This window comes from Microtus oregoni, unplaced genomic scaffold (assembly GCF_018167655.1).
Source record: "Microtus oregoni isolate MIOR12 unplaced genomic scaffold, Mior012 000027F_ref0000203, whole genome shotgun sequence".
NCBI classification, from domain to species: domain Eukaryota; kingdom Metazoa; phylum Chordata; class Mammalia; order Rodentia; family Cricetidae; genus Microtus; species Microtus oregoni.
This window is the reverse complement of record NW_024543086.1, coordinates 20,331,541-20,344,841: the sequence shown is the minus strand read 5'-3', so window position 1 is coordinate 20,344,841 and position 13,301 is coordinate 20,331,541. Positions and strand designations below refer to the sequence as shown.

General features: G+C 41.0%; 1 protein-coding gene across 1 annotated transcript in view; it reads right to left on the bottom strand.

Annotated features, from left to right (window-relative positions):
- The window catches only part of LOC121463928 (ATP-binding cassette sub-family A member 17-like), an 82,993-nt gene that overhangs the window by 6,362 nt on the left and 63,330 nt on the right, over positions 1 to 13,301 (bottom strand). Inside the window, exons 23-24 of the mRNA XM_041676498.1 lie at positions 9,239 to 9,417; positions 8,319 to 8,447 (exon numbers count right to left, since the gene is read on the bottom strand). Coding sequence (XP_041532432.1) covers positions 8,319 to 8,447; positions 9,239 to 9,417 — 308 coding nt within the window. The remainder of the gene's footprint in view (positions 1 to 8,318; positions 8,448 to 9,238; positions 9,418 to 13,301) is intronic.

Genomic DNA, 13,301 nt, shown 5'->3' with positions numbered 1-13,301 from the left:
TGACAGTCCTGTTTTATCCATTGATGCACGCTCTGTATCTCTGTCAGTGGTTGAGGTATGGGCATTTCTTTGCCCAAAGGCCAGTTCTGTCAAAAAGAAAGGCTCCAGGTGGAGTGTCTTTGGTGCTCAACATTCTCTCGGGAATAGAGCGGTGTTGCCAGGAGCAATTGTGTCTCACTATCATGAAACTCTGAGTTAGATTAAAGGCCATTTTCTACCGCTCTTTGAAGAGGTTGAAGATTATCTATCTATACTGAGTATAATCTCTACATATCTAGAGAACCTGATTAGTCTAATTATAAATGACAAACTAAGATGACTATTTATCTATATAATTCTCAATATCTATCTAACTTAAAGACTAAGACAATAAACAACTGTGTAAAAAATGAGGATAATGACCTCCAAATATAAACACTGTACAAATATACATTGCAATATGGTAAATATATATCAATATACAAACATTATATAAGTATCCTAATCAAAGGTAGAAATGTACACTGCAATATGGTAAATATATACAATATATATTTATCAATACAATATATGTCAATATATAAAAAATGTTTTAAACAGAGATAGAAACATGCATGCATACAATAGTCAATATAATTTAACTTTGTATCAATATACAAGAATCGATACCAATATATTTGTCTAAAAGCAGTAACTCACAATTATAAATCTATTATCCCATCATTCCCTCTGTTTTTTTTTTTCAAAACGATCCCTGAGCTTATAAAATTCCTCCCCCAACCTCCCAACCCCTAAATGATGTCCCTAAACCCAGGGGTAAACTTTACTGGGAGAGGGGACGTCGTCCTCTAGAATTACTTCCAGCTGTCATGGGGGCGACATTCTTTCTGGGGGATCCTGTGAAAGTAAAATGATGGTTAAATTTCAAGATCAATGTCTTTTAAAATTGCAAATAGTCTCTGAGTATTTTGTGGAGGTCTGGCCAGAATGTTGTACAAGATGTGCACCATTTCAGCTAACCAAGTTGGGATCGTCTTGTGCAGCTGGTATCCAAAACAGGTCTTGTAGTAGCGCTATCAGTATCATGACGCCATATCAACCAGGTAGAGTTGTTGTTGTGGGGCCCCATCTTCTTCCTGGAAACTTCAAATGTCACTTCAGGAAAAACTCATTGTTCATTGTGAAAAACTTAAACATTAATCATATAGACATATATAGACATACATACATATATATATATATTCAATGAAAGGCATGATAGATATATTCAATGAAAAGTATGATAGATATGAAGAAAAGCAAAGATGTTTTCTAAACTCATATTTCTTTCTGTCCCATATCATGGCTCTTGACATGAGACAGAAACTCCAGAAACTCTGGGTTTTTCTCTTACTAACAGGCTTGGAATTGGAGAGGGACTGAGCCAGAGTCCAACTTCAAAACCAGCTCTATATATTTATAAAGAAATGTTTAATAAGATATATATATATAAATATAAATTAATACTTACAAAATGTGTCCATCCATTAGTAATTAAGTATTCAGGGTCCCTCAATTTCTTTGAAGATGAGTATTTTCCTGTGGAGATAAGAAAAGAACCCTGCCTCCAACCTATCTGTATTTCTTACCATCAGTATGCTCGCCATCCTTATGAAAGAATTGTTATTTATCTTTTCCAAGTGGCTTCTCTTCTTCAAACCGAACCTTTATTAATTTTGATGGTATCCACAATTTTTCCTCACCTGTGGAGATAAGAGCAAAACCCCTTCCCCAACGTAGCACATCTCCTGGCTTCCATTGTGAGGTCAGCACATCCTTGAAATAAACTGGTTGATTTAGTTCAGTAGACTTTTCCATTATCCAATGTCTTTCTGCAGCCGTTGTTCCCTTCTCATTAGCGTTGAGAAAATTCAAGGTTAACAAAGCATTATGTAACCTATTTCTGGGGGTGTTTTCCACCCCTTTCTGTTTGTTCAACATATCCTTTATAGTTCGATTTGATCTTTCTATGACTGCTTGACCTGTAGGATTGTATGGTATACCTGTAACATGCTTGATATTGTAATAATCAAAAAACCATTTCATTTTCCTAGAAACATAAGCAGGACCATTATCCGTCTTTATTTGTGTAGGTATACCCATGATAGCCATGACTTCTAATAAATGAGTGATTACTGAATCAGCTTTTTCTGAACTTAAAGCAGTTGCCCACTGAAAGCCTGAATAAGTGTCAATGGTGTGATGAACATATTTTAATTTGCCAAATTCTGCAAAGTGGGACACATCCATCTGCCAGATTTCATTCCTTTGGGTGCCCTTTGGATTAGCCCCTGCAGGCAGTGGTGTTTGGTTATAGAAAGAGCAAGTAGGGCATTTCTTTACAATCTCCTTAGCTTGTTGCCATGTAATTGAAAACTCTTTCTTCAAACCTTTGCTATTAACATGATGTTTTTTATGAAATTCAGAGGCTTGTAGCACACTACCAATCAATAATTGATCAATTTCTGCATTACCTTGTGCTAGAGGACCTGGCAGACCCGTATGGGATCAGATGTGTGTTATGTACATAGGGCAAAGCCTGTTCCTGATCAAATCTTGAACCTGGAGAAACAATGAGGTTAGTTCTGTATCATCAGGTATAAATTCAGCAGTTTCAATATGTAAAATAACTCTTTCTGCGTATTGTGAATCTGTAACTATATTAATAGGTTCTTTAAAATCCCTTAGCACCATAAGAATGGCATATAATTCTGCCTTCTGGACAGAATTATACGGACTTTGTTCCACCTTACCCAAGTCTTCTGATTTGTAACCTGCCTTCCCTGATTTATTGGCATCAGTATAGAATGTACGGGCTCCAGTTATTGGAGCATCACGGACGATTCGAGGAAGAATCCAAGAAGTTCTCTTTATGAAGTTAAGCCTTTTGCTTTTTGGATAGTTGTTATTAATGTCTCCCAAAAAATTAGCACAAAGCCCTTTGCCATGGTTCATTATCTTCCCATAATTTCTTTAGTTCATCAGCAGTGAAAGGCACTATAATTTCTGCTGGGTCTATGCCTGCTAGTTGACGAAGTCTCAGCTTGCCTTTTATAATTAACTCAGAGACTTTTTCTACATAAGTTTTCAGTTTCTTACTTGGTTTATGTGGTAAAAAGATCCATTCCAAAATAATATCATCTCTCTGCATTAAAATTCCTGTAGGAGAAATTTTTGATGGTAGTATGACGAGAATACAATCGAGCTCTGGATTCAGCCTGTCCACATGTGCCTGTTGTAATTTTTCCTCAATCATTGTCAGTTCCTTTTCTGCTTCAGCTGTTAATTCTCTGGGACTGTTTAAATCTTTATCACCATCCAAGGTTTTGTTCAAATGAATTATTAGATCAGGTGTTATTCCAATAGCTGGTCGTAGACTGGAAATGTCTCCTAACAGTCTTTGAAAGTCATTAAGAGTCCGTAGGCGATCTCTCCTTAATTTGTGCTTTTTGTGTCTTAATTTTTTGCAAACCTATTTTATAACCTAAATAATTAACAGAATCTCCCTTCTGAATCTTTTCAGGAGCGATTTGCAATCCCCATTTAGGTAAAACTATCTTTATTTCTTCAAACAGTCTGTTCAAGGTATCCATGTTTGAATCGGATAACAAAATGTCGTCCATGTAATGGTATACTATAGATTTGGGAAATTTCTTGCGTATTATTTGCAATGGTTGGTTCACAAAATATTGGCACAGGGAGGGGCTATTTAACATACCCTGGGGGAGAACGGTCCAGTGGTACCTCCTCAAAGGTTGAGAATTGTTATAAGTAGGCACTGTGACAATCTTCTTTTTGCAAAGGTATAGTGAAAAAACAATCCTTTAAATCAATAACTATGAGAGGCCATCCTTTTGGTAATAAAGAGGGCAAAGGAATTCCAGATTGCAGAGAGCCCATAGGTTGAATAACCTTGTTGATGGCCCTGAGATCTGTCACCATTCTCCATTTACCTGATTTTTTTTTAACCACAAATACAGGAGAATTCCAAGGGCTGGTAGATTCTTCTATATGTCCAGCATTTAATTGTTCTTGTACCAGCTGTTCTAAAGCCTGTAACTTTTCCTCAGCTAAAGGCCATTGCTTTGTCCATATTGGTTTCTCAGTCAACCATTTTAGAGGCAAGGCTGTTGGTATCTCTGAAGGGACATCAATTGCTTGTTCTTGTACAGCCCAAATGGCCGGTTTTCTCCGTTTGTAATATCTTTTAATATTTTTCTCAGAAATATAGGCTCTAGAAGTAGCAGGAATGTTAATTTCGGTATTCCATTGTTGTAATAGGTCACGACCCCATAAATTCATTGCGATATTGGCTACATATGGCTTTAATTTTCCTATTTGTCCCTCTAGCCCTATACATTCAACCTATCTCGTGCTCTGCCTTACTTGAGATAGGGTTCCAATTCCCAGGAGCTGAACATTTACATTCTGAAGAGGCCAATACGGATGCCAAGATTCTGGTGTAATGATACTTACATCAGCACCTGTGTCCAGCAGGCCAGTAATAAAAATGCCATTTACACACACTCTCAGTTTAGGTCTTTGATCATTTATAGAAGTTTGCCAAAACACACGTTTTGTTAACGTGTGTTAACAAAACTTATCTTTCTGATCATTATTGCTTGTAACAGTAGACACGGAGCTTCCTAATTGTCCTGATGAGGCACGTTCTCTGCAGAAACTGGAAATGACTGAACCATGTTTGCCATGGGGGCCTGTGAGGCCCCCCCCCTCACGTTTCCCGACTGTATCAGGTTGCCTTGTCTATCTCTTGTAGACCTGCATTCATTCGTCCAATGCCTGCCTTTTCCACATCTTCTACATAAACCTGAAGGCTGAGTCCTCCTATTTCTGTTATTTCTAGAAGATGCATTATTATTATTATTTCTGAAAGATGCATTATTATTATTATTATTATTATTATTATTTCTGAAAATCCGTTGTCTACAATTCCTTTTCATATGACCCATTTTGCCACAATTAAAACATTTGGTATTCTGGTGTCTCCTTTTACCATCGGAAATTGTTTCTTCTACCCATGCTTCAGTGCCATAATCAAATGTATCAACATTGAGTGTATGCAAGACCCATTCTTCCAAGGGCGCTGATCTGAGCTTTAAAGGCCCCAAAATCCTTTTGCATTCCACATTTGCATTTTCATAAGCCAAAGACTCAATCATTATACGTCTTGCTTCTGGGTCAGATATCCCTATTTGTACAGCCTTAGTTAATCTTTGTAAAAAGTCACTAAAGGGTTCTCTCTGACCCTGTTTAACTCTGACAAATGATTCCATTCTCTGTCCTGGGTCTTGTACCCTGTCCCAAGCCCTTAAGGCTGCTGTAGTACACATGGAGAGCGTGTTTTCATCCAAATTAGCTTGTTCCTGAGGGTCGGAAAAGAGCCCTTCACCTAGAATTTGATCTAGGGAAATGTCAATTCCCTTCGCTTTTTCCTGCTGTTCTAAAAGTCTGGCCTCTTGCCTGAATAAGCATTTCCATTTCAATTGCGGTCCACTCTCAAGTACCGCAGAGCTCAGCTGGAGCCAGTCGGAGGAGGTTGCTCTGCTTGTCGTGGCCCAAGATCTTAGCATCTCTTTAACAAAAGAGGCTTGCATCCCAAAAGTCATGACAGCCTGTTTTAGTTCCTTGAGATCATTCATACGAACAGGCTTCCATGTATCCTCCTTGATGACCCTAGGGTTTCTGGAATCAATCACCTTCTCTGTTGTTATTACTGGAAAGGCAGGTAGAGCGGTAGGTAGAGCTTTGTGGAAATTGTCCCGGAGAGATTTACCCACAGATATAGTTAAAATTTGCCTTTCTACCCTTTGCTCTTCTTCATCAGAATTTAGAAATTCCTCAACCTTTTCAATTCTATTCACCATTGCCTTCTGCAATGTCTGAATTTCCTGTCCAGAATTATGTTCCAAAGCCTTCACTGAGGATTCTAAAGTATGAAGTTTGTCTGTTAGAGATAACATCTCATCTTTGGACATAATTTTTATGGCATAAACCGTGCCTTCTTGTATTGACAATCTTTCCGTCAATCTGTCATAAGCTTTAGACAAAATCCGATTGTCACATTCAGCAGTTTTGATTCTCTCAGTTAATGTTTCATTTCCTACAGAAAGGGACTGAATCTTATGGTCCAAATCAGTTGTTCCCTCTTCCATAGTAATGAATTTCTCCTTAATATCAGCCACTAATGTTTCAGTTCCTACAGAAAGGGCCTGAAGTTTACGATCCAAATCAGCTGTTCCCTCTTCCATAGTAATGAATTTCTCCTTAATATCAGCCACTAATGTTTCAGTTCCTACAGAAAAGGACTGAAGCTTACAATCCAAATCAGCTGTTCCCTCTTCCATAGTAATGAATTTCTCCTTAACATCAGCCTGGAGAACTTCAAACTGATTCTTGAGAAGATTGTTGTCATTCTCAATTGTTTTTAAGCGTTCAATCTCTGCCTTAAGAATCCTGGATTCGTCTCGTAAAGACTTTATCATATTTCTATTATCAAACCATTTAGTGCCAATGAAAACTACGAATCCCAGAAGGATCCATAGATGTGGGGTGATAGACACCTCTTGTAAAATCTCCCACATGGTACAATTAAAAAAACTGTTAAATTCTTGAATTCTAACGTGTTCAGACATTTTATTTATAAAAGAATTTTTTTTTTACCTGCAATGATAGGTTCCTGCCAGTGGTGGTCTCTGTGTTTTTGGAGCTTGTCCTAGAACTAGCTCTTGTAGACCAGGCTGGCCTCAAACTCACAGAGATCCGCCTGCCTTTGCCTCCCAAGTGCTGGTATCAAAGGTGTGCACCACCACTGCCCGGCCAAGTCACTTTGTATCAGACCAAATCTGCCGCTGTGGCAGCTTTTGTTGCAAAACCGCAGGTACTTGAGCTTCTGCTAATTCAGGCAGTGGGGTTCTGCTGCAAACTTAGCCAAGGCAGGCAGAATGGGCCTGTGTGGCCAAGTATGTCTTGGACTCGACACTGGGGCAGGAGTCACAAACTAAAAAACAGCACCCGGGAGGGTGCTGTGTTAGCTAGCAGGCTACCGGCTTGAGTCGGGGGCAAAATGGCCCACGCTGGACGCCAAAATGTAACGGCGTAAACGAATGCAGACAGATTGTAAAAATATATATACAGCTTTAATGGCGAAATAGACTTACAGAACCACTGTTCCAGCGGAGGCCAGGAAAGCAGAAGCGATGGCTGGGAGCACGCTGGCCAAATTTATAGGCAAACATTAGCCCAAGGCGAACACGCCCCCCAAGGGGCGGGACTTATCCCTACACCATCTAGTCATTGGCCAGTCATCGTTTTTATTTTATTAACAATGAGAGCAATAAATATTTGCAGTGTGCAAAGATTGTTCCACAGCACCCCAGTACTGGAATCAAAAGCATGTTGGGCTGTTTTTTTTTTTTTTAAGATTTATTTATTATGTATACAATATTCTGCCTGCATATATGCTAGCAGGCCAGAAGAGGGCACCAAATCTCATTACAGATGGTTGTAAGCCACCCCCGTGGTTGCTGGGGCTTGAACTCAGGACCCCTGGAAGAGCGACCAGTGCCCTTAACTGCTGAGCCATCTCTCCAGGTCCCTATTTTTTGTGTTTTAATCACTAGATACATAAGGAAAACAGCATGATTGACAAACCTGGGGTGGGGGAATCCTATAATTTATAGGATTATAGAAAATTATATAAACGTCTATAATTTCAGACGTTTGAAAGGTGGCTTTGAAATTCTTCCTAGGAATCGCATAAGTGCTGGAGGCTCTATTAGTTTCCAGAGCCCTTGCCCACCTGGCACCTCCACAGTTGTTATCTGGATACAGGAAAGGTCAAGCCTATTTCATCTCTCCTTCTATTCTTTCTCAGGCTTTTAGCAAGCATGGCTCTCATTCCTTACTATCCCAGGCCCTCCCTTTACCCAGGAGACCACAGAAGAGACAACAAAGGTACAACGATCTCTGTCTCTGAGTACAAAAATGAACTCAGGTGTGTTTCATTCTCAGACAGAGAAACCTCACTAAGTCTGTCTTCCCTGGAAGCCTGTCTGCCCAGCAGAAGACTGATTCTGTGTAAAATGCCCACAAGAAAAGTATCCTTGGCTTTTTAAAGCCAACTATAAGAACCAGGCATGACATATGCTTGTAACCAGAGTATTCAGGAGGCAGAGGTAGGTCTACGTAGGCCGTATAGCAGGACCCTGTCCCAAATCAAACAGACAAAAAGATAAAAGACAAAAAAACAGATAAAGGAGCAAAGAGGAATCTAACTTTACCTTTGACACTTCTTTAACAATAAGTGGATTTTTCTTTAGTAATGTTTCAAAATAAAACTTGATGGTTTCTGCCTCATCTAGTATATCTCCATCTTCATCTTCTGGCTCTGTTACATCGAGGAATATTCCCTGTATTCCCAAGACAAGGGTGGACATGTAACTGGTTTCCATTGACAGGAGTAGGAGGTAGAGCTTGGCTGGCGTCAAGGAACCGGGCCTCTGTGGTGCACCCTGAAGGTACTGCATCCGTGATGAGGTAAGCATGCAAATCACAAACCATCAGCTTTCGGAAGAAACCAAAGCCCAGGAAAGGGAAGATGAACAAAAGCCCACCCACTCCAGTGTCCTCTAGAGGATGCTGGTTCCACGAGCTAACAACAGACCTTTCTCTAGGCTGTTCATAGCTGACTGTGGAGAAGGTGTCTCACAAGGTATTCTAGCAAGCTGGGGGCTTGTTCCTTTTCAGCTGAAAAGCTGGCCTTTAAAACACCCCAGGTGGCCATATATGGACCAGGGTCTCAGGGGCTGAGTCAGGTTCTTCTCTTCCTCTGAAGGTCCCTAGACATGGGCTACCACCTCTCTGCCCTGGGATCCCTCTAATATATGAAGGTAGCTAAAGAACACAGGAAGGAAGCTCTGGAGCGGTGGTTCTACCTGTGGGTTCTACCCCTTTGAGGGTAGAGCAGCCCTTTCATAGGGGTCGCATATCAGATATCCTGCATATCAGATATTTACATCACCATTCGTGACAGTAGCAAAATGACAGTTCTGAAATAGCAATGAAAATAATTGTATGGTTGGGGATACACAACACGAGGAACTGTGTAGTAAAGGGTCGCAGCGTTAGGAAGGCTGAGGACCACTGCCTTAGAGCCAAGCCTTGACCTGTTTTTACATGACTCTCACCTCTATTTACTCACCAATTCTTCCTTCCTAACAAAGCCAGAAAGCCTGGATCTCAGTTTGCAGAACGCATTGGCTTCAATGAGGAAAAGCAAGATGATGTACACAGGTCCCAGGACAGCCAGAGCAGTCAGGTACTTCCCTATCCCCAGAGACTCCCAGGCATAGATGTTCCGCTGGACCACATAGCCTTCGTCTAATATGAAACAAGCAGGGGTTAGTTCCCCCTTCTGGAGATTTTCAAAGGTATTCCTCATCTTTATGTATGGCAGGTAAATCCCCACAGTGATGAGTGTTACTAAAAGAAGCATCACTGTTATCAACACCATCACTACATTCAGCCAATAGTAAGCAAAAATACTTTTCCTTGCTTTAACTCAGGGCTCTATAAAAACAGTGCGATTAGCTGAGCGTGACAGAGCACACCTGTAACCACACCTGTAACCACACCTGTGACCACACCTGTAACCACAGTACTCAGGAGTCTATGGTGGGCAGATGGCCATAAACATGAGACTGGTCTGGACTACTTAGCAACTCCAGGGAGTCCTGTAATATACGTGAGAGACTGTCTTAAAAACAATAACAAAACAGTTCCAAGAACTTGTGACTCATGAACCCTAGGGGAAAACCTACTGCTCTTCTGCTAAATGCATGTAGCAATCAAATGACTCCCAATGACATATCGTTATACACATTATCACCACATTGTTCAACCCTCACCAGAGAAGGTTCTTTTTGCAGTAGATGATAACTAGCAGAGAAGCCTATTACAGTCTCTGTAGAAAATAAAAGACTTTGGAAGGCTCGGCCCTAACTGGGAAGCCTATACTACACCCTTCTCAAGGCTCAGTGATACATGCAAAACAAGGGGCGGAAAGATCTTAAGAGCTAGAGGTGGTCACACAATGGGGACAGCACACGTAAGATCTTCAGAACTTCAAGCCAGAAAAACTCCAGTGGGCACGGAGTTCCAGCCCTAACCGGGACGCTACTCGCAGAAGGTAACTGCTGGGAGAGGGCCGTAGAGTGGCACTGGTACAGCACCACACGTCAGGGCAGGCTTCCTGCTCACGTGTGATCAGCACAAGACCCACTCCATGCTTGTGTTGCTTTTAGAGAGGAGGAACTTGAAGTTGGATGGATAAGAATATGGGGATGAGCTGGAAGGAGCTGGGGGCGGGGGAGAATAAAATCAAACATTTCACGAAATTACGAAATTCTCAAAGAACAAACAAATCATTGTTTTGGAAAAGCGTAATAAGAGGCTTTCCTCAAGCTGTATTGTATAAATATATGTAATTCTTGTCAATTAAAAAGTAAAAGGGGCCAGATGGTGGTGACACACACCTTTAATCTCAGCACTTGGGAGGCAGAGGCAGGTGGATCTCTATGAGTTTCAGGCCAGCCTGGTCTATAGAGCTAGTTCCAGGACAGCTTGAACTGTTACACAGAGAAACCCTGTCTCAAAAAACCGAGAGAGAGAGAGAGAGAGAGAGAGAGAGAGAGAGAGAGAGGCTGGAGAGATGATGGCTCAGCTGTTAAAAGCACTGGCTTCTCTTTCAGGGGATCTGAGTTCAAGTCTCAGCACCACTCCCCCACTCCAGCTCCAGGGGATCTGATCCCTTACACATACATGCGGGTAAAACACCAATGCACATAAAATAAAATTTAAAAACCAAATGAATAAAACAAATATAAAAAAGAAATGAAAGGGCTGGGCAGTGGTGGCTCATGTCTTTAATCCCAGCACTCAGGATGCAAAGGCAGGCGGATCTCAGTGAGTTCGAGACCAGCCTGGTCTATAAAAGCGAGTTCTGGACAGGATCCAAAGCTATGGAGAAACCCTGTCTCAAAAAACCAAAACAAAAGAAAAATGTAACTCAACAGTAAAGCATGCTTCTTATATTTGAGATAAAAAACAACAACAATAATAATAAAAGGCTTTTCCTTATTTTCAATCATGTAGAAGAATCTCAGGAGGAGACGTGGGGGGTTAGCTCAGTGGGAAAGTACTTGTTTAGCATGCTGAAGACCTTAGGCATTTCACCCAGTACTACAAACCAGACCAGACCAGCTCTGAAGGATTCTAGTCTCTCTCTCTCTTTTTTTTTTTTTTTACCATAGCTGTCTTAAATTTTTTTTTTTATTTTCGAGACAAGGTTTCTCCATAGCTTTTGGTTCCTGTCCTGGAACTAGCTCTTGTAGTCCAGGCTGGCCTCGAACTCACAGAGATCCGCCTGCCTCTGCCTCCCAAGTGCTGGGATTAAAGGCGTGAGCCACCACCGCGGGCTTGTCTTAAATTTTTGTAACTATATATATTTGAAAATTATACAATAAATATGTGCTCATTGAGGAAAAATAAAAAGAATGAAGCAGGCAATTAGAGTGCTTTTAATTTCCTTAAACATTGTAATGATTGCATAGTTTTGTGCATAATTCTTTCATACTTTTTTTTTTTTTTGGTTTTTCGAGACAGGGTTTCTCTGTGGCTTTGGAGCCTGTCCTGGAACTAGCTCTTGTAGACCAGGCTGGTCTCGAACTCACAGAGATCCGCCTGCCTCTGCCTCCCGAGTGCTGGGATTAAAGGCGTGCGCCACCACCGCCCGGCTTCATACTTTTATTTATATTTATTGTTCACTATTGGTGCTCCACCCCAGGGCATCATGCATGTTAGTCAAATCACTACCAAGTTTCAACCCACAGGTATTATCTTGTTAGAATTATTTTCTGTAGATAGGTGTTTTGCCTGCCTGTGTGCCATGTCTGTATATCATCTTGCATTTTATTGGTGCCAAGAAAAACATTAGTCCCCCCTAAATCAAAATTATAAATAGTTATTAGTCACTCTGTGGGTGCTGGGAATCGAACTCAGGGCTTCAGGAAGAGCAGGCAGTGCCCTTAACAGCTGAACCACCTCTCTAGCCATTAATTTGTAAAATTATGTTTATTTATTTTCTTATTTGTGTGTGCGCATAGGGCAGGGGGCAAATACGCTATACATGTTAGGAGGTTAGACAACTTGTGGGAGTTGGTCCTCTCCTTCCAACCTGTGAGTCCCAGGAGTCAAACTTAGGCAATCAGGCTTGGCAGCAAGCACTGAGCCATCTCACGGGCCCAGACAGTATCTGTTTTTTATTTTCTTTTTTTTTGTTTGTTTGTTTTTCAAGACAGGGTTTGTCTGTAGCTTTGGGGCCTGTCATGGAACTAGTTCTTGTAGGCCAGGCTGGCCTCGAACTCACAGAGATCTGCCTGCCTTTGCCTCCCAAGTGCTGGGATTAAAGGTGCGTGCCACCACCGCCTAGCACTGGCCCAGATAGTATCTTTTAAAATGAATATGGAATAATACTATGCATTATCTTCTCCAATGTACTTGCTTCACTTAATATATAATGGACATTGACCACATAAGAATATACAGATAAGGGAGCTGGAGAGATGGCTCAGTGGTTAAGAGCACCAGAGGACCAGGGTTCAATTCCCAGCACCCACATGGCAGCTCACAACTGTCTGAAGATTCAGTTGCAGGGGATCTGACACCTTCACACCAATGTATATAAAATTAAAAGTTGAATAAGCCTTTTAAAAAAAAAAGAATATACAGATAAAATCACTTTTGATACTTGTATCTTCTTTTTTTTATTTTTTTTTTTGTTTTTTGTTTTTCGAGACAGGGTTTCTCTGTAGCTTTGGCTCCTGTTCTGAAACTAGCTCTTGTAGACCAGGTTGGCCTCGAACTCACAGAGATCCACCTGCCTCTGCCTCCCGTGTGCTGGGATTAAAGGTGTGCGCCACCACCACATGGTTTATCATTTTCTATTGTATAGTGTACTACGATTTGTTAACTAGTCTCCTTTTGGTATACCTGTAGGTTACTGTCTTCCCCTAGCAAAGCACTGGTTCACATCAACACAAAAACCTACAGATTCTTTTGTTTGTTTGTTTGTTTGCTTGCTTGTCTCTTCGAGACAGGGTTTCTCTGTAGTTTTGGAGTCTGTCCTGTAACTCAGTCTGTAGACCAGGCTGGCCTCAGACTCACAGAGATCCACCTGCCTCTGCCTCCTGAGTGCTGGGATTAAA